The sequence below is a fragment of the Alosa sapidissima genome, chromosome 12, assembly GCF_018492685.1.
Source record: "Alosa sapidissima isolate fAloSap1 chromosome 12, fAloSap1.pri, whole genome shotgun sequence".
Classification (NCBI taxonomy): Eukaryota; Metazoa; Chordata; class Actinopteri; order Clupeiformes; family Clupeidae; genus Alosa; species Alosa sapidissima.
In genome coordinates this window covers 30,570,712-30,593,211 of record NC_055968.1, presented here as the reverse complement: position 1 = coordinate 30,593,211, position 22,500 = coordinate 30,570,712, and the positions used below count along the sequence as shown (strand labels likewise).

Here is a 22,500-nt window from a genome sequence, read left to right as displayed (position 1 = left end):
TGTGTGTGTGTGTGTGTGTGCACATATAGCAAAGGCCACAGCAACCACGTTAATGAAGAGAGCATTCGAATTTCAGAGTGCTGTGGCCGGCCGTAGCGATGGGGATGGGGATGCTGATCGCCATGGCGAAGCCGGCTGCTGATTTGCATGCGAATAGCGTCCAGGGCAACGCCGGTGGCTCCCCCCTCTCTCAGCTGCTCTGGGTGGTGACGGGGCGATAAGCACCCTTTTTTGCGTCGTCTTCATCGTTCGTCCGTCCGGCCATGGGGGCAGGTTTATGCCGTGGCCGATCGAGTTTCCCTCCAGTGGACTAATGGGCACTGTATTGCTACTCATTAAGGCCTTTCTAAAGACTCCACGGCCTCATTGATTGGCCTGAGTGATTTGCTATCCGAGTCATCAGTTACACTTTGGCTGTGGTCATTTATCCACGTGGACGGGCGGCTCTCTCTCCCCTCCCCACTCTCTCCCGTGCCCAGCTCCTCCCTAGCTGATCTCTTGATTATTTAATGTAGGGAAATTACCTGCTTAAACACTTGTAATTACATCGATCCCCGCCCCACTGAAGTGGCTGGGAGGAAGAGTGTGTGTGTGTGTTTGTGTGTGTGTGTCTGTGAGAAGAGTGCTTTAGAGTGGCAGAGGGTGTTGGTGTTTGTGTTTGTGTGTTTTTTTTTTTGTTTGGTGGGGGGTAGGGGGGGTGAGGATGTCAATGTGTGTGTGTGTGTAGAGCGGGGAAGCAGAGGATGTCAGTGTGTGTGTGTGTGTGTGTGTGTGTGTGTGTGTGTGTGTGTGTGTGTGAATGGGAGGGGGGTGGTAGCTAGACAGCACTGTAACTGTAGGAGATATCATTGTCCTGCAGTAACTAGGCCTCGGCCTTGCTGATAGAATACGCTCCCACAGCCAAACATTTGTCATAATTAAAAACAACAGTGAGCCCAGGGACTGTATTCATCCATTTGCACTCCTCTGCCACCCTCCCTCTCTCCCTCCATCCCTCCCTCCATCCCTCCCCCCTCTCTCTCTCTCTCCCCCTCTCCATATCTTTTCGACTCGCTGCCCCATGAAATTCTATAGCCCCGAGTTTCTCATTATGCTAATCGAATGCGTGAAGGCTGACATTTAGTCATTAATTATTAATAAACAAGCACAATGGAGTCTGTATCAATAGTGACGTGTGACGTCGATGACGCCCGTTGCTGTTGTTGTTGTGTGTGTATGGTGTGTGTGTGTGTGTGTGTGTGTTTACGTGTAGCCAACACCGTGGAGCACCACTGATAGCCTGCCCTCTTCTTCTCTCCACTTCATTTTCTTTCTTGCCCTCCCTCCCTCCCTCCCTTCCTCCCTCCCTCCCTCCCTCCTCTCCTCTCTCTCTCTCTCTCTGACCTCCTTTCCTCCATATGCCTTTCTTCTCTCGTTTATCTCTGTCTCACTCTCTGTCATCCTCCCCTAATTTTGTGGTATTGGGTGTTGAGTGACTGCAGTGTGGAGACCCATTGTCCCCCACATCAATGGGGAGAATTTGAGAAATGTACTATAAAGATTATAACCCCTGATAGCATGGTGTTAGGCCTCTCCCTATAGAACTCAGTGTACAATGGTGGCATTTGTCAGTTTCTGTGTGTGTGTGTGTGTGTGTGTGTGTGTGTGTGTGTGTGTGTGTGTGTATGTGTGTGTGTGTGTGTGTGGGGGGGGGGGGTGCTGTTGGAGTGCTAACATGTGACTGTGGCTCTTTTTTTTCCTTGGTGATGTGTTTGCACTGAAAGTGTAACCACAGTTAAATCAATGATGGATTATTTTCGAATAAAGAAATCCAAGCGTGACAATTCAAATGAGATTAGACACAGCAGCCCAGTTCTCTCCGTGTAGCTCACAACGGCTCTGTTTCTGGAATGCCTGCCACTATGTCTGACTGTGTGTGTGTGTGTGTGCATGTTTGTATGTGAGATCTTTTACATGCGATTTTCAAAGCAAATGATATGACCGCAGGCGCAGGAATTGAAATCTGAGATTGTGTGTGTAAATATTTGCCAGTGTGTGATTTGCCTCTCTGATGTGCTCCTCACTCCAACGTGCCACCATTCCAGCTCCACTTTGTTTAGATTAGGTTTCCGTATGATGATGTGTTTCGTGTGTTTACGGAATGTCATCTGAAGCCCACACACTTCATCTGTATGTTTACTTACCGCAGATAAGAAACCCTTAAACCTCAGTTATATTGCCAAAGCTTGTTTTAAGCAGGAGGCAAGTAGGTTGACACCCAAGTACCCACAACGCAATGTTTTCTTTCATCTTCGGTGAGAGGAATAAGAAGGAATAGAATAGCATAAGAGGAAGGGAAGGCACACCATAAGGACTCGATATGTGTGACAACAGTTGACAGCGTTTCCCAAGACCTCGTCTGGCGGCAGAGTGCTTGGGTAATTTTGTAGATGGATTGTGTTATGCTAACTTAATTTGACTATCATTTGAATTTCCATTCGTACGCCTCTCCTTATGGCTCTCGCACGCTCACTCTTAAGAGCTGCGGAGTATAAAAAAACCTACAACCTGTCAGTCAGAGGCAGAGATTTCATTTGCGTAGATGGAGAGGATTTAATTCTTGTCATCCGCCAGGGACCATACCCCTTTTAACCATATTGTCTCGCTTACTCTCTCTCTCTCTCTCTCTCTCTCTCTCTCTCTCTCTGTTTATGCCTTTATCTCACAATCTTATTTTCTCTGTCACTGGCTCTCTCCCTGTCTCTCTCTCTTTGTCTATCTTTGTCCTTCACTTTGACACACTATCTCCCTCTCTCTCTCTCTCTTTCTCTGTCTCTCTCATTTTCTATCTCACCATCTCCTTCTCTCTGGCTCATTGTCTCACCTCTCTCTCCCTCTCTCTCTTCCTCACTGTGACTCTCTCTCTCTCCCTCTCTCTCTCTCTCTCTCTCTCTCTCTCTGTCTCTCTCTCTGTATTGGCCTCTTGTTTAAGCCCTGTCAGACCATCCACTGTCTGATGCGTCGTTCCTGGCTTTTGAACTCTGGCTGCTCACAGGCAGCAGTGTGTACATGCTGACTGCGCACTTCCTCGTTGGTGGATGACTTCATCTCGGGGGCTTGATCTCCAAAGTCGTCTGAAGCTCTCTGTGGTTTCGTGGTGACCTCAGAGCTACAGAGAGCCTCAGAGCTGCGAAGAGGCGTTCACCCACGACCTGAGCCACCATCCATTTCGCTCTCATGCGACAGGCTCCGCTCAGTCACCTCGAGCCTGCTCCCGTACGCGACGTTCCTTTTGCGTTCCGTTCACATGTCTTTGATTTCTTTGCATTCTCTCGCGCTTTACTGTTTATTTGAGTTATGTTCACGTGTCTTTCATTCGGTAGTGTTCTGGCCTTGTACGAGCCGCTCACTTCCGTCGTATTTACTGTATTCTCTCACATTCCGCTCGTGCGTGCGCTCTTGTGTTGTGATCTGGCGTGAGTCTAACGGCTGGACTTCTCTCGCTCTGCTTCCACAGAGGTCCCGTGTCTATGGTTACGGCGATGACGACCCTTAGTCCACCCCTGCTGCTGCTGCCGATGCTGCTGATGTGTGGGCTCCTGCATCTGGCCAGCACCGCATTCCCCGAGGAGCCTGGACCCTTGAACTCCATACCCTCTGAAGGTAAGGGCTCCTCACCGCACACACACACACACACACACACACACACACACACACACACACATGCACATACACACACACACACACACACACACACACACACACACACACACACACACACATACGCATGCACGCACACACAACACACACACACACATACGCACACGCACACACACACGCGCACACACATGCACACACACACATGCACATACATAAACACACACACACACACACACACACACACACACACACACACACACACACACACACACACACACACACACACACACACACACACACACACAAAACTCCGTCTGACTGCTTTCTGTGGGTGTAGGTCAGGGCGATATCTATGGCACCTCTCCAGGGCACTCAGCATCTATCAGTCTCCAAGCTGGAGGAGGCAAGCGAGTGATTGATTGCAGATCAATAGTATCGATCAAGGGTGTCTCGGGTGACTCTGGAGGCCTCTCTGGTCTATTAAAGTTGGATAAAGTGACCAGCAGGGTTGCCAAAGCCTCTCAGGGTGGTGGATTAACAGAAAAAAAAATATCCAGACAGTGAGTGTTAGTAAAGGAAAGGGCTTATCTGATGGTAGAAAGAGACACACTGATTGACAGTTACAGTTTTTCTCGATTGCTTTTACCTGCTTAAGTAAACTAGAACCCACTTGGTCTTCATGACTACTTTCTTTACACAGCAGAAGTCATCTCTTGCGAATGTGTTCACACATTTTCATTGGGTTCACACATTTCTCACACCCTTTTGCAAAACAGTTAACACAGGTGTCATTCAAAAGCCCCAAACTCTATTGGTTTTCCCATGCTAAACAAAAGGAAAACATCTTTTCACAGGTGGTATAGATTCCTTGCATAAGTCTGAATCTCTGATACACCTGTGTGAAACTCCTTTGCACAATTCTTCAATCAGTTTTAAGTGTTTTGAGAGAGTAACAGCCTTTTGCAAGCAAAATGTGTCATTTTGTCCAGAGTGCTTTTGTTCAGACACGGGTGTTAACTGTTTTGAGAGTGTGATTTCAGAGTTGACACAGGTATCAAAACGATCGAGAAAAACTGTAACAAGGAAAGGAGAGGAGGAGAGGAGAGGAAAGGAGAGGAAAGGAGAGGAAAGGAGAGGAAAGGAGAGGAGAGGAGAGGAGAGGAGAGGAAAGGAGAGGAAAGGAGGAGAGGAAAGGAGAGGAGAGGAAAGGAGGAGAGGAAAGGAGAGGAGAGGAGAGGAAAAGACAGCAGAGGAGAGAAGAGGAGAGGAGGAGAGGAGAGAAGAGGAGAGGAGAGGAGAGGAGAGGAGGAGAGGAGAGGAGAGGAGGAGAGGAGAGGAGAGGAAAGCAGGGGAGAGGGTGATGAGAGGAGAAGGAGGATAGGAGAGTAGGGGAGAGGGTGATGAGAGAAGGAGGAGATGAGAGGGTGGGGTTATTTCATCTGACCTTGGTGTTGTGGCTGGAGGGGAGGGGCTGGGGTGACTGTGTGTAGCCTGGCTGATGCTGATTCACCCCCCATCTGCCTCTCCCCCAGGACAATCAGACCATGATAGAGGTTGTCCCCTCCAGCTATCTCTGACGTCTTCAGAGAACGTGCTTCTCTCTCGTTCTACCTGTCTACCTCTTTCCCTCTCCCTCTCCCTCCCTCACTCACTCACACACTCTCTCTCCCTCTTCTCTCTCTCATACAGTGGTGCGACGGCATCCTGTTTTTTTGGGTCGAGCTCATCGCTCTTCGCTGAGGCTGGAGCCGCTGCATATTCAGAGGATCCTGAAGGTCAACAGGACGCTCTACATCGGAGCCAGGTAGCCCTCGGCCAAACATTGTGACGTGCTGAAATAAAGAGTATATTTAAAGACGCGTCGCACAAAAGACAGGGACAGCCTAGCCAGAGGCACAGGGACATTGAACAAAACATCCAAACAAGGACAAAAAAAAAAACTGCAGATTCATGGACTTTAATAACACACTTTTTTTAACAAAGGTTAAGGTGAAGTAAGATGTTGCATGTTTAAAAGTTGTCGCATTTGGCAGCCCTAAACAATTTCGGCACTGAACAAAGCTTATGAGTTATTAGTACATATTTTAGTGTATAAAAAAAGAGTGACCTGACCTCTTACTCAGCATGTTAGTGTGGCCGTGAGAGTTGAGTAATGAAGGTTGTGACACTCACTGCCTAGAAACCCCCCCCCCACCCACCCCCACCTCTAAATTGCCTCCACCCCCGACCCCCCTGGGCAGTAATTGGGCTAGAGCTATGTGTCCTCCTGGTCCTCTCCCACATACGTAGAGTTAGTCTAGCCATGCCGAGAAGGAGAATGTGTGTGTGTGTGGGGTGGGGGTCTGCTGACTAGACCCAGATACTGGGGTTGAGCTGGGGCAAAGAGGAGGTAGTTGGAGGGGAGGGAGCGGTATGGGGCAGGAAGAGAGGAGATGAAGGTGGAGGACGCCTGTGTGTCCAGTCACATTTGTCGTCTGCCCCTCAACCTAGCCCAGTCCCAGGCCTCTCAGGAGCCGGATGGAAATAGTCGGGCCAAAATAAACAACCTTATTAGCTTTTCGGATTCACAAAAATAAGCCGAATGGGAGAGATGGGGCGGAGGAGCCGAGGCCGTGGGGGAGAGGGTGGGGTAGCGCAGGGTCTGCAGTCGTAAATATTTGGGACACATCACAAATAAAACTTCCTATCGCTCCAGCAAGCGCACATGTGGTCCTACTTACTCGGGAGCAGCAGTAGTACCACACTGGGAAGTCTAATAAGAAGCAACATACTGTGTACGGAAATGACCCAGTCGATGGCCTTTGGCGAGTCGACGTAGACCAACACTGAGATCCTAATAATAAATATGTCAGACGGAGCTCAGAGGCTCCAGTCGCCGCGGCTAGATCCCCTAATAGCCAAATAACTCAGGACGGAGGTCTGCGGACGTTATTACATTTGGGGGTCAGTTAGTCAGTGATAAAAAATAATCATGACCACAATACGACTGTGCAGATGGTATCCAATTTAGTGGCAGTAATTAAGAAATAGAGGAGTGGAAGGAGGAACGGCTCCCAGGAGGGAGAATGGTCATGAAATCTTAGCCTGGCTGTATGAAAATAGGGAGGGGATGTATATGACTCTGACTGGAAATGTGTGTGTGTCTGCGTGTGTGTGTGTGTATACATGTGCATGGCTAGGTTTATGTCTGCATCTGCTTCTGAGTCGAGTGTGTGTGTATTCATGTATGTGCGTGTGTTTGTGTCTATGTCTGTGTTTGTGTGTGTGAGTATAAAGAGAGGGATAATGGCTGTTTTGGCGGTGACTGTCAGAAAGCGATCCCCGGCAGAGAGCAGGGGGATTTGTGTGCACGGGGAGAGAGAGAGAGAGAGAGAGAGAAAGAGAGAGAGAGAGAGAGAGAGAGAGAGAGAGAGAGAGGAAGGCAGCGCTCAGGGCTCACGGCTCACGGCTCAGTCTCAGCGTGGGGAGACCGAGCGGGACTTACGGGCGCAGGCTGCCTGCCGACTATCTGCAGGAAGGCAGGCCTGATTGCTCTGAAAGCCGCCAGCACCTCCGCCTCCACCACCGCTGAATGTTGGCCTCGATAAGAGCCGCAGCCCCAACCGAACCCCCACCCAAATCCAGACAGCGCGTTTAGCCACTCTCGTAGTCACATCATCGCTCTGCAGGACACATTAGCTCCATAGCCGCGGAGAGACGCGACAAACACCTCACTGCACCACCCTCCACTTCACAGGGCTGCGAAGGAGGGATGGAGAGAATAAAGGAGAAGAGAGAGAGGATGAGTGAATGGAAAGGGGAGATGATAGAAAAAGAAAGACAAAGAGAGGGAGGGAGGGAGGGATGGATGAGAATAGAAAGAGGGATAGTTGGGGAAAAGATAGTTTAGAGAGGGAGAGAGATTGGTTTAAAGGGAGAGATGAAAGAGAGAAATGAGAGAGAAAGAGAGGGGGATGAAGGGAAAGGGAGAGGGATGAGAGAGAGAGAGGACACTTCTACTTCTAACCTCGCTCTGTCGCTCCTCAGTAGCAGCAGATGTTGACTTACTGGACCTTTTAATGGAGCTTGTAAAGAGAGGGAGAGGAAATAAGACTCGCCCGCTGACCGCTGTAGGACGGAGAGCAGCGGTGCCTCTGCTGAGCCGCTTACGAGAGGAAACGAAGGTCCCGTGACTGCCCATTTCCCGGGCCACAGAGGTGGCTGACTGCACGGCCCAGCGCTCAATTGGCTCGGGGTGCTTGCCCTCCAAACGAGGGGTCACGTCTTTCAATTAAGGCGAAAGTGAAACTCAACACATTCCCCCACTCCTGGACGTGTCAAGGGAGGGCAGGGCAAGGTGACCTCACAGGGGATCCAGGGAAGGCTCATTAGGACGGTGGGAGTGTGGTGTGTGTGTGTGTGTGGAGGGGGGGGGGGGGGGGGGTGCAGAGGACATCTGTCAGTCGTACCGGAGGACCGCCAACACACACAGACACACAGCCTTCCCAGGACCATCAGCTGCCATTCAGCCAGCTGCAGGTCGAAGCCCAGACCCCCAGGAGGGAGGCCATTGTAGACATGGGCGTAGGCGTGGGTGTACTAGACGCAAGCACAACAGGCCTGAGGAATGGCCAGCAGAGGCGTCTGCCCACATGGGAGGTCTCCATCACCGGACGGACTAGGAGCGGCTCTTTTGAGACGCCTGCTGTCGGGTCTGGTGCGAAGATGTGTCATGAGATCAGACACTCCTCTCTCTCTCTCTCTCTCTCTAAGGACGGGATGAGGAAGCAAAGGATAGAGAGAATCAGAGAGAGAGAGAGCAAGAGAGAGAGAGAGAATGAGACAGAGAGAGAGAGAGAGGAAAAGGAGAAATATAGTGCATGAATGAAAGAAGCAATTGGATTTACAGAGAGAGGGAGAGAAAAGAAAGAGAGAGAGAGATAGAGAGAGAGGGAGAGGGAGAGAGAGAGAGAGAGAGAGAGAGAGAAAAGAAAGCGACAGAGAGAGAGAGAGAGAGAGAGAGGGAGAGAAAAGAAAGCGACAGAGAGATTGTAAACACGGCAGGTCTGGCAGGCGGCCACATTGACTGGGAGCCTCGTTCACATTTCTGTATGTTAATGTGTTCCGGCGCTGAAGAGCGGCAGATGAAATTACCTTCAGCTAACTCGGGCGCACCTGATTGTTTGCATCCTTTTCACACGTTGACCTTGCTGAATAAGTAAGGCCCTGAGTGTGGGGTGTGGTAATTTTACCCAGAGCACTCAGGGGCCGGGCCAGGGTGCTTTGTGCGGAAAACGACCATAAGGGGATTCTCTCAACAAAACCCCGCAGAGACGGGCCGCTGAATAATTTATTGTTGCGCCGGTGGGATGAAGAAAAGGCAGCGGCCAGTCTCGTCCGAGTCGTCTCTCTCCCCTCGCCGTGCCTCCGTGCAGAAAGGAGCGACACAGATGGGAGGCCGAGCGGGAACAGAGGAGAGGGTGCGATAAGATCGATCGCGCCGCAATAACACAAACCATGGCAGATTTGCCGATTAGGCGGCGCTCAGAGGCGGCCCGGGCCTCGTGAATGGAGCGAGCCGAGGCCTCCGCACGCAAACGAAGAAACAGCTGCCGCCGCTCTCCCTGTGCGCACACACTGCCTGCCCCCCCCCCCTCCGAAGCTTGATCAATATGCAGGCGTCAGCTTCCTGCTGCCATTTGTTCGTTTATTCCTTCGCCCTTTCCTCTGATGCACAAGGCACTTTTATAGACTTGGAAAGGTTGTGTCAGAATTATTAGCACATTAGCAAAAGGTGCAGAGCAGGCCGCTGAATAGCATGAATGTGGTGTATTATGCCACGGACCTCTTTCAGTGCTCCTACTCGCTCTCTCTCTCTCTCTCTCTCTCTCCCTGGCAATCGGGAGCGTGAGCCGTGGGGGTGGGCTCATGAATGCGCATCAGAAACGGGAGCCTGATTAAATCAACCATTAATTCGATCTTTTCCCCCTACTGAGGCAAATTTAGCGAGCGCAGCTCCATTGAGTGAGAAAATGCCGAAATTATTAGAGCAAACAAAAAGCCAAGGGTGAGGACAAATGCACAGTGTGTATTCCCTCATGACACTGTTAGCCCTACCTGTATCGCCTACCTCTGGATATCTTGCATCTCGAGCAGTCGTGCCACTATTGGCTCTAACCTTCTCTGTCAGCAGTATCAGGCGGTAAACAACTTCATCACATAACCCTCCACCCATAATGCACTGCAAATTTATTACTGTTTATTATCTGTCTGAAAAATGGGGCGCGAACCAGTTTCCATGGTGTTTTTTGGGGGTCATCCCTATGTTCCCTGCTCGGGGTTAGGGTTTTTTAAAAAAAAGGGTCCTATGTTCCCCGGCCCCATACAAAGCAGGAAACATAGGGCCCGGGGAATATAGGTACGCTCTCGTTTCTTGTATGTTATGTTTTCTTGCTTGTTTGTTTGTTTGTTTCTATTGTGTACAGGGTTGTTGGTTTTTGTATGTTATGTTTTCTTGCTTGTTTGTTTGTTTGTTTCCATGGTGTACAGGGTTGTTGGTTTTTGTATGTTATTTTTCTTGCTTGTTTGTTTGTTTCCATGCATGGTGTACAGGGTTGTTGGTTTTTGCATGTTATGTTTTCTTGCTTGTTTTGTGTTTTTGCTTGCTTGTTTGTTTATGTGACTGTTCCGCTCTCTGTCTGCAAGGGATGACTTGTTCCGTGTGGAACTGGATAACGTGATGGGGGACGAGATGTTCTACAGCAAGGTGAGTGACCAGGCTAACACTAAGGCTAATGCTAGTGCTAGCACTTTGCCGTTTTTGTGCCAACACACATGACACATTGCTAACACACATTGCTCGCACATACTACGAAAGCTCATTGAATGACCGCTGTGTATGATAATGTGCTATACAGTACATATTTGAACTTGAACTGTTACAGTGCTAACTGCTAACACGGAGCAGGATTTACGTACTCTCATTGGGCCACTGATGGCATCTGTGACGACTGTCTGTGTTCTCTTAACTGTGAAACTGTCTGTCTGTCTGTTTGCCACAGAAGAGAACCTGGGAGTCCAATAAAAATGACATACGAGTGTGCAGAATGAAGGGCAAGCATGAGGTAAGCAGCAGTAATTCACACACACACACACACACACACACATGCACACACACGCACACATTCACACACAAATGTGCGCACGCGCACACATACCCACCCACCCACCCACACAGACACACACCCACACACACACACACACACACAAACGCATGCACACCCAAACTCTCATAGAAAAGCGCACACGCACACACACACACATACATAGACATACATACACACAAACGCATGCACACATGGACACACTCTCACACAAATGCACAAACGCACACACACACACACACACATGCACATATCCGGACACACTCACGCTCAAATACTCACACATACACGTGCGTACAGACACACACATAATTTATATCCCCACACACTCACCACACAATATCATGCCTACTAACAGAAATCTCCATAGCTTGTGTCTGTTCTGCTGGTGTCTAATAGCCAAAGGGCACCACAGCAGCCGGCATGCAGGAAGTAAACTCTGTGATTGCGTTGCCCCTATCAAATGAAAAGATTTGGGTTGAGAATGTTGAAAGTCACCCTAGTGAGACTAAATGTGATGCAACATTTCATCAGGCCCCCTGCCCCGCACACCACCACCCACACACCACCACCCACACATACACCCACCCACACATACACCCACCCACACACCACCACCCACACATACACCCACCCACACATACACCACCCACACATACACCACCCACACATACACCCACCCACACATACACCACCCACACATACACCCACCCACACATACACACATACACCCACACACCCACCCACACATAGACCACCCACACATACACCACCCACATACACCCACCCACACATACACACATACACCCACCCACACACCCACCCACACATACACCACCCACACATACACCACCCACATACACCCACCCACACATACACCCACCCACACATACACCACCCACACATACACCCACCCACACATACACACATACACACACCCACCCACCCACCCACACACCCACACATACACCACCCACATACACCCACCCACACATACACCACCCACACATACACCACCCACACATACACCCACCCACACATACACCACCCACACATACACCCACCCACACACCCACCCACACACCCACACATACACCACCCACACATACACCACCCACATACACCCACCCACACATACACCACCCACACATACACCACCCACACATACACCACCCACATACACCCACCCACACATACACCACCCACACATACACCCACCCACACATGGACACTTCACTCGTTTCTCAACCCCCCACCCCACCCCCACTCTCCTCTCCCCTGTCCTCTCTTTTTCTTCTTCTTCTACTCTCTCTCCCTCTCTCCCTCTCTCTCTCTCTTCAAACAGCAGCTCTGAACTGAACTGCCAGTGTGTGTGTGTGTGTGTGTGTGTGTGTGTGTGTGTGTGTGTGTGTGTGTAAGGGGCTGAAGAGGGAGAAAGCCTGAGAGGAGAGTTTCATCCCCTACAGGCAGAGGGAGAGAGATGAAGAAGGGGAAAAGGGAGAAATGGGAGGGTCAAGAAAGGGATGGAGTGAGAGACTGAAGGGATGGAGTGAGAGAAGAAAGGGATGGAGTGAGAGAGAGAGAAAGAGAGAGAGAAAGAGAGAGAGAGGGGGGAGAACGGGAGTGAGAGGGAGAGAAAGGCAGAGAGAGAGAGAGGGGGAGATAGATAGAGAGAGAGAGAGAGAGAGAGAGAGAGAGAGAGAGAGAGAGATGGAAAGGAGAGAGGGGTTGGATGTGAGGGTGAGGGAGGAGGTGTGGGGGCGAGAGGTGGAGGAGCAGAGAGGGGGCAAAAATGACTTATTTCACATTGAAAGTAAAACCTGACACCGCATCTGTGTGTGAGACACCCCGAGACAAAAGCACCGTGGAGAGCAAAGAGATGGACAGAAACAAAAAGAAAGAGAACAGAGAGAGAGAGATGAATTAGAGGATGACCCAAAGCTTTCAGTGTCTACCTACACCTGGTCCTGGGGGAAAGAAAGAGAGAGAGGGAGAGGGAGGGAGAGGGAGGGTTACGGAGAGATAAAAGTGGAGGGAGGGGGAGAGAGGTAAAGTGAAAGAGAACAAGGTGGCAGGAGAGAGATGGGAGAAGGGAAAAGGGTGGAGAGAGAGATGCAAGTGAAAAGGGAGAGAGGTAGAGAAGAGAGAGGTGAAGAGTTCTGGGCAAACACAAAGGTAGATAAACAGAGCAGTGGAGAAAGAGAAAGATATCCATAGGATAAGAGACAGGGGTGAGGCTGACATATCGAGAGGGTGGGAGAGCAATAGCTATTGTGTTCCCGTCTCTAAAACACCCATTATATTCTCATATATTACTCTGTTTGGAAACATTAGCTTGGGCAAACGCTGTGAAGCAAGTTTATGAAATTGGAATTTGAGAGCTAGATCGAGAAAGTGAAAGATAGATAGAGTGCTGGATAGAGAGAGTGAGAGATAGATAGAGAGTGCTGGATAGAGAGAGTGAGAGATGGATAGAGAGTTGGATAAAGAGAGAGAGATAGATAGAGTTTTGGATAAAGAGAGTGAATAATCCTGACAAGACCATAAACAAAAATGGTAAAGAGTTAGTGCACCTCTGTCGCTCCTTAGGCCTGTACATGCTTAATGGTAGGATCAGAGGGGACTCTTTAGGAAGGTTCACATATTGCTCAGCTCTTGGGACTAGTGCAGTCGACTATGCCATTACTGACATGGACCCATCCTCCATAAGTGCATTCACTGTAAGACCACAGTCTCCCTTTTCAGATCACTGCCAGATAACCACATTCTTGAAAAGCATGAACGACAAAACATCTATACAAATCCCCTCCAAATTAATCCAATTAAATCAGAAATATAAATGGAAATCTGACAGTGTGACTGAATTTCATAAAGCAATCAATTCGGTTGAAATTACTAACAATATTAACATGTTCCTTTTAAAACAAATCAGACCCAATAGTGATGATGTCAACCTGGCAGCGGAGGAAATCTGCAATATATATAACAGAGCCGCCAAAATGGCAAACCTGCTGAAAAACTGTAAGAAAAGAAAACCATCAAAAGAAAAATGGTTTGACCATGAATGTACAGTATAGAGAAACGGAAAAATCTCAGGCAATTATCAAACAAAAAACACCATGACCAAAAAATACCTGTCTGAGACAAAATTATTCTGAAGCTCTAATAGATTACAAATTAACAATTAAAAAGAAAAAACAACAATACTACAACAAAACGCTACAAGAAATCGAGGGCTCTCTCCAAACCAACACTTTCTGGGAGAGTTGGAATAATTTAAACAATTCCCCACCAAAAGAATTGGCAATTCAAAATCCAGACACCTGGAAAACATTTATCCAAAACCTGTACAAACCTATGCCAGATGACATCACTAAAGAACAAAAACATATCAAATTAAACCTTCAAAAGCTTGAAGAGGCCATTTGTGTTCACCAAAATCCACTTGATCACAGCATCTCAAGTGATGAACTCATAAAAAATCTTAAAAAGCTCAAGCCTGAAAAAGCTTGTGGTCCTGATAGTATCCGGACAGAAATGTTGAAATTCAGCCCACCCATTCTACACATGGCTCTCCTCAAGTTATTCAATCTTGTTTTTCAAGCTGGTTGCTTCCCTGATGTCTGGAACAGGGGGCTTATATCCCCAATACATAAGAGTGGAGACAAATCTGACCCTAATAACTACCGAGGCATCTGTGTGAGCAGTAACCTGGGGAAGGTATTCTGCTGTATCCTCAACGCCCGTTTACAGGCCTTCCTTATTGAACACAATGTCTTACAGTAAGTAAAAATCAAATTGGCTTCTTACCAAATTGCCGCACTACAGATCATATTTACATCCTCCATTCCCTGATAAACCAAAACGTTCACCAAAAAAGTAAGGGGAAAATATTTGCGTGTATACATGTATAACATCATCAAATCAATTTATTTGGGCAATAAGTGTGGCGTAAAAATTGTCAACAAAAGAACTGAATACTTCACTCAAGGGCGTGGGGTGAGACAGGGTTGCAGCTTGAGTCCAACCTTGTTCAATATCTATATAAATGAGTTAGCGGTGTTATTGGAACAATCTGCAACACCTGGGCTCACCCTGTTGGACACGGAAGTCAAATCCCTGCTCTTTGCGGATGACCTGGTGCTGCTGTCGGCCACTGAACAGGGCCTACAGCAGCACCTGGACCTGCTAGAGCAGTACTGTCAGAACTGGGCCCTGACAGTCAATTTGGATAAATCTAAAGTTATGATCTTCCAGAAGCATCCCAGACCTCAGGGAACCAGACACCTCTTTACTCTAGGTAACACCGCCCTAGAGAATGTTACTTCTCATAACTACCTTGGCTTAAAAATTAACGCCTCTGGAAACTTTGGTCTTGCAGTGAATGCACTAAAAGAAAAAGCACGACGAGCATTTTATGCAATAAAAAGAAATTTTCATCAAATAGATATACCAATTAAAATCTGGTCCAAAATATTTGACACAGTCAATTTGGATCCTCACCAAGTACAGTCTGAGTGACCACAGTCTAGCTATAGAGAAAGGCAGGCACAAGAAGTCATGGCTGCCCAAAGAGCAAAGGACATGTGGTCACTGTATGACAGGGGAGGTAGAGTCAGAGGTGCACTTTCTGCTACACTGTGACATATATTGGTCCCAAAGAGAAAAAACTTGCTGTAGTTTTGGGTGAGGACACCAGTACATGCATACTGGCAGCCAGTTATGTGTCCTCACTCCATAACCTGAGAGAAGGCATTACTTAAGATAATCACCCCACTACTGTACCTCCACCCTTCAACACAACACTGCTCCCCAGCCCCAGTCTGTTACACCATGTCTCCTGTTTGTTTTGTTTTGTTTTGTCCTGTTTTCCTATGCACGTGTACAGACAATGGTCTTGTATGGTTGTGACGTGCTGTGTGTGTGTGTGTGTGTATGTGTGTGTGTGTGTGTGTGTGTGTGTGTGTGTGTGTGTGTGACGAAGTATAACAATGTTTGTAATGTTTTTACATGTTTATCTCATTTCTCATTTGTATTTTCTTTAATTATTATTATTCCTGTGAACGCTTTGGCAATGCATCATATGGTTTGTCGTGCCAATAAAGCATATTTGAATTTGAATTTGAATTTGAGAGTGAGAGATATATAGTGTTGGATAGAGAGAACAAGAGATAGATAGTGTTGGAGTCCTCCACACACTCCTCCACATACTCCTCACACTCCACACACTCCTCCACATACTCCTCCTCACACTCCACACACTCCTCCACACACTCCTCCACATACTCCTCACACTGCACACACTCCTCCACATACTCCTCACACTCCACACACTCCTCCACACACTCCTCCACATACTCCACACACTCCTTCACACACTCCACACACTCCTCCATACACTCCACACACTCCTCACACTACACACACTCCTTCACACACTCCACACACTCCACAGACTCCATACACTCCTCCACACACTCCTCACACTCGTTTGTCGGTATCGTTTGGGTTTTATCCGATACCGGTGCTAAATCGATACTTTTAAAACGGTGCCGGAACTTTTAACATGATCTTCATATTAATGCTATATGGGCCTCATGCACATGAAAGATTAATATCATGCCATTATGTTGTTTAGAACACACCGTGAAATAAAGTTTTCACCTTACAACTTTGCTGATAACATTTCAAATAAATGCCAGTTAGCGCATTAGCAAGGATATTGTGTAACATATAGGCTACTGTTGTTTCATAGCCTTTTGCTTGTGTGTAGTTAGGAAGGCCCACTGCTAGATTTTGACAGGAGCTCGCGATATCGCGTTAAAGTAAGCTACTTGGGCTCACGCAAGCTGTCAAACACTGTCCACTCGCCTATGTGGTGCACTCCTCTGGTTTATACATCCAGTGTTTACGTTAGCTAGCAGCTAACTGTGTCTGGATGTGTTGCTATCAGAGCAAGACATTAGAGATGGCGCATGACATGCAGTGATGCCTCGTATAAAAAAATAAAAATAAATAAACGCTTTTTAAGCACCGAAATGAGGCACCGAAATCCACGTTGTTATTCGATGCAGTTACTACCGTTTGCATCGGCACCGGTGCCATATTAGAACCGTGTTTTGGTGCCCAACCCTATCCTCCACACACTGCTCACTCCACACACGCTGGTCAGCTGCTGGCTCTCTCTGAGGTTGCACTACTACCACCCTACTCCTTCTCCTCCTCTCACTCTCTCATTTTCACTCTCTCACCCTCCTCGTGAAACCCCCACCCCCACCCCCACCCCCCACTCCCGCTCCTGGGGAGGTTTCGTCAGATGTGATACATTCGCCACCGGGGTAATTGGTTTTGTAATTAAATATTTCTGGTTGGTTGATCAGAAAGGGCATATTCTCGTAATTGGGTGGGAAATTCAATATCCTTCCTCTCTTGCCCTCTCTCTTGCTCTACCCTGCTGCTCGTTTTCTTCCCCCTGTTCTCTATCCCTCTCTTTCTCTCTCTGTTTCTCTCCTTCTCTCTCATTCTCTCCTATTCTCTCGTTCTCTCTGTTTCTCTCTCTGTGTCTCTCCTCCTCTCCCGTTCTCTCTTATTCTCTTTCGTTTTCGCTCTTTCTGTTTCTCTCCTCCTTCTCACTCGTTCTCTCTCATTCTCTCTCTCTCGTTCTCTCTCGTTCTCTCTCTCCATCTGTCCTCACTGCAAGCCTTAAATGGGCAGTGTTTTGTGGTTGTTGTTGTTGCAGGTTGACTGCCTATAGTGCCTGAAGTTTTGGGACTTTAGTTTGCTGTGCTGTAGACACAAACACACACACACACACACACGCACACACACACACACACACACACACACACACACACACACACAGGGTTCCCACTGGCTGGCTTTGTGCCTAGAGCAAGGGCGTCAGCACGGGTTGCAAAACAAAAAAGCAAAAGCCCAATCCTCATCGGGATTTCTTAACTAGGCATGTCAGACGTGCCGTGATGTGCCGTGTTGCCTGGCGGATTATTTGATCAGTATTGTTCCCCGTCCGGATCCCGGGACCCCGTGGTTCTTAGAGGGACTAAAGGGAGCCCCCTCTAGTCTACGGTTCCTCCAAACGGAGGTCCCCCCCCCCCCCCCCTTATTTATTTGATTTTGTCTGTGCTCTCCCCTGCGGAGCGCGTGGCGGTTTTTAATGCTATCTGCAGTCTCGCAGCGGGGTGCGCTCGTACTGTGCAGATTTGGGATAAGCACACTGCTTAAGGACGCACACCAGCAGGCTCCCTCTGCAGCCTCACATCTCTATGGGATGCCATTTTACGGTGGCATGAGTACCAGTGTTTACGTGTCCCATTATTAGCATACAGTAGAGATTTGGGGATAAGTGCACTACTGCTTAAGGATGTTCAGAAGTGTGCTCCGCACCCTCCCTCCCCAGGCCCGCCCCCCCTGATGTTTCGTGTCCTCTCATCTGCACGGGAGGCTGTTTCATGGTTGCATGTGTACCCGTCCGGTCACCGGTTCCGAGGAAACGTCGCCCGTGGCGCGTTATTTCACTTAGCATCATCATCACCCTCGTCATTATAGCAGGGCTTTTCCTCGGAGAGACGCAAATGCTGCACAAAGGTGGAGGAGAATGGGATTAACTGATGCTGACTAAGAAGAACACAACAGCAGAAATGCACACACACACACACACACACACACACACACACACACACATACATACAGTACACATATACAGAAACACACACACACCCACACACACACACACCCCTGCAGGATACGTGTTAATTAAGTATGGTCGTTAATGGGGTCCCTCGGTGACCCTCTCCTCTCTGTCACTCTGGCCTGGAGTGTAGAATACTGGAGATGACATGAGCACTGCTGACAATCAGAGTCGAGAGAGAGAGAGAGAGAGAGAGAGAGAGAGAGAGAGAGAGAGGGATTTAGAGAGGGAGTGAGAGAGGGAGGCACATACAGGGACAGAGAGAGTGGGAGAAAGAGGGAGAGAGAAAAAGAGAGAGAGGAGAGGGGAGGGAAACAGAAGAGTGTGCCAGAGTCAACAAAGGCAAATCACACAGATAGATTGTGAAAAAAAAGGGAGAGAGACAGAGAGAGAGAGGAGAGGAGGAGTGTGCCAGGACGTGGGAGGGCAATCCTGGCTCTCTGGAAGGTCCTGGCAGAGGCTTGTCACTCCGCTCCACTCCACCCCACCCCCCACCTCCGCCTGCGTTTTGCAGCTCTCGCTGGGCTGTAGCGGAGCGTGTAACGGAAACTTTCGAGGCTTAGCCGAGCCCGTCCGTGCTTACTAAATATGACCCGTGCCGAAGCCGAGCCCGTCCGTGCTTACTAAATATTACCCATGCCGTGCCGAAGCCCGTCCGTGCTTACTAAATATGACCCGTGCCGTGCCGAAGCCCGTCCGTGCTTACTAAATATTACCCGTGCCGAAGCTGAGCCCGTCCGTGCTTACTAAATATTACCCGTGCCGTGCCGAAGCCAAGCTGACACACGTGCTTGCTCGGCATGCCACGAGGGCAGCCACGACGGCGACTCGTGGACTAGTGCTCCGTGAGCTCCTACTGTATAGCTGAGGCTCCACTTAGTCACCCCCCCCCCCCCCCCCACACACACACACACACAGACACACTGTCATCTTTAAATAGACCTCAATTCACAATTGACCATACATTGACTTATTTGTGGCAGCCCACCACAATATCAACATTGACCACCACACAATGATTTTCCAGGTTGCACTAAATTGTGCTTAAATCTGGTTAGCATCATAACCACACTGCACTAATTTGCTAAAAGCTGTTGCATTCAAGTTAATTCTGCAAACCTACCACCACAAATAGAATTCAATTCTGTGGGAAACACTGGGATCCTGATACCCTTAAGACATGGACAAGCCGTAACCCTGTACTCCTGTTACTTCATCCATACACACTGCTAAGCCTTTGTGTCTTAAATGTCCAGACCACTCCTCCATTGTTTCTTAAAGGAATTGTACACAATTTTATGCCTTTAATTTAAATACACCTTATTAGCATATTCAGCTAATTGCTCCTTATGGTGCTATGGTTGCTAAAGCTGTCTTTTCAAACGACTGACACACAGGCATGCTCAGTAAGTGGTTAACAGACATAGTGACTGGTTTGATCCATACACAAATCGAGCAAACCAGCACATTGCTTGAGGACCACACCGGTAAGGTAAGGGGTGTCATTCATTTAGCTGCTGAACATAAACAGTCCACCTTTTAACTGGAGCACAGCGTGTGGACATAATCTACTAGTCTGCTAGGACAACTCAAGTGCTGGTGAAAAAATATTTTAAATATATTAAAATGAAAATGCTCATGATTCTTTCATTTTCAAATGTGATAGGAGGGATTTTGCTCTTATATTCTTCTCTACTTGCAAGAACACTGACTGTAACTATTTTCATGGAGAAGTCAAACCCCCCCACCCCTCCCCCCCATCCCCACCAATCACCATAAAAGCCGATCTAGCAAACCAGGGATGGCAGGGTGAGGAGCAGTTTAGCGAGCGTATCACGCGGTACAGCTGTAGGGGGCCTTGCCTGCGTAAGCCTACTGCTATGATTCATGCCCAGGCTTGAACTCGCTCTAAAACAGGCCACCCATTAGCAGGTGATTGATGGGAGACTCGGGCCCATGCAGCACAGACCCTTCTTCGCATAAACTGAGACCTGGAGCTCCGTGAAGCGCCCGCAGACACTGTTCATTGTTAGCGACGCTGTATAAATAAATGAAGTGGAATTGAATTGAATTGATTTCCGTGCAAAGTCTCCTGACGAGGGCCTCTCTACTGTAAGTTATGGAGCAGGTGTGAGCGTGTGTGGGGTTGTAGCGGACCTCTGCTGCAGTCTCTGACTGGAGAATCGCTTGCAGATGTGGACTCAGTGCCGGGGCAAGGCTATCGGTTGCGGCGCAGCGGAGTGCAGATGCTCCAGTGGGGAGAAAGTGAGTGGAAACATCGGGGCAAGCCGACACACACCCGTCGGGTCAACATCTGCAGGACGGGTCTGCCGTGGGAACATCTGCCTGGGGAGGAAATGTTAGTGGCTTGCTGTGGACCACGTGCCGAGATAACGCTGCAGTCGCCATCACACCACTGCACGTCAGGCGTCTGTTATAAGCAGTCATACACACTGACTCACACAAAAGTCACATAGACACACATGCACACACACACACACACACACACACACACACACACACACACACACACACACACACACACACAAACACACAGCAATGTTCACACTTACACAAACACATACTGTACATTACAGGCACACTTGTCAATGTATACACTCACAAACTGCGCACACACACACACACACACACACACACACACACACACACACACACACACACACACATGGTTTTTTACTTGTGTGTGTTAAGCTCTGAGTAGTCCATCAGAGCTCAGCTCAGGGGTTAAATGACTCAGCCCTGTGACAGTAACTGTGTGTGGGAGCATGAGCAGGAGCAGAGGAGGAAGTGAAGAGAAATAGGGGGATAAAGAGAGAGAGAGAGAGAGAGAGAGAGAGAGAGAGAGGGAGATAAAGAGATGTTTGGGAGAAGAAAGGGATATAGAGACATGGTGCAGAGAAAGACAGAGATTAAGAAAGAGATGAAAGTGGAGAAGGGAGAGAGATGTTGTTTTATTGTTCTTCATGTTTTGGCAACACAGTTTCTGAATAAATAAATTCTAACTGAATTGAACTGAATTTAATTGACCTGGGAAACTGAACTGAACTGAATTTAATTGAACTGGGAAAGATACATAGATAATGACAGAAGGGAGAAAAAAAGAAGGGAGAGAGATGAGGAAGGAGTGAAAGAATAAAACATGGAAAGAAAGGAAATGACAGAGGGAGGAGGGAAACTGAGAAAAAAAAACAGAGTCAGCTGCTAGCCAAGAGGAGGAGAGGAGGAGAGGAGGAGGAGAGGAGGAGGAGAAGAGCAGCCAAAGTGCTTGAAGAGGGTTGTAGGAGGAGAGGAGGAGGAGGAGAGGAGGAGGAGAGGAGGGGGAGAGGAGGGGTGGAAAAAGGAGTCAGAAAAAGATGGAGGATAGAGATGAGAGGGAGGAAGGAGAGGGAGAAGTGGAGAAGAGCAAGATGGAGAGGGAAAGAGGTGAGAGAGGCAAATAAAGCAATGAGAGAGAGAGAGAGAGAGAGAGAGAGAGGAGTGGGAGAGGAGTGGGAGAGATGGAGGACAGAGAGAGGAGAGAGAAAGATGAAAGAGGGAGATGAAGGAAGGAGATGAAGGAGAGAGATAGAGAGAGAGAAAACTGAGAGAGAGTGAGACGGATGCAGTCAGAGATTAGGAAGATAAACCACCAATCCAAACAACAGCTCGACAGCAAGAAGCGGAGGCATTAAGCGTGTTTGTGCTTCAGACGAGAGAGAGAAGGGCGCAGACAACTCACGGATGTGATTAGGAAAGAGGGGGTACATGCTGAGAGGCTGGCACTGGGTGAGGATCTGGCCCAACCCACTGGATGATTGAAGATTTGCTCACACACATGCACACACACACAAACATACACACACACACACACAGACACACACAGACACACACACACACACACACACACACACACACACACACAGACACACACACATACTGTACACACACCCACACACACACACACACACACACACACACACACACACACACACACACACATATACACACACA

At 48.4% G+C, this 22,500-nt stretch overlaps 1 protein-coding gene across 1 annotated transcript in view; it reads left to right on the top strand.

Annotated features, from left to right (window-relative positions):
• Window positions 1–22,500, top strand: part of sema6bb (sema domain, transmembrane domain (TM), and cytoplasmic domain, (semaphorin) 6Bb) — a 116,932-nt gene that overhangs the window by 47,216 nt on the left and 47,216 nt on the right. Inside the window, 4 exon segments of the mRNA XM_042057152.1 lie at window positions 3,497–3,642; window positions 5,329–5,443; window positions 10,324–10,384; window positions 10,680–10,742. Of these exon segments, the coding sequence (XP_041913086.1) occupies window positions 3,510–3,642; window positions 5,329–5,443; window positions 10,324–10,384; window positions 10,680–10,742 (372 nt within the window). The 5' untranslated portion in view covers window positions 3,497–3,509.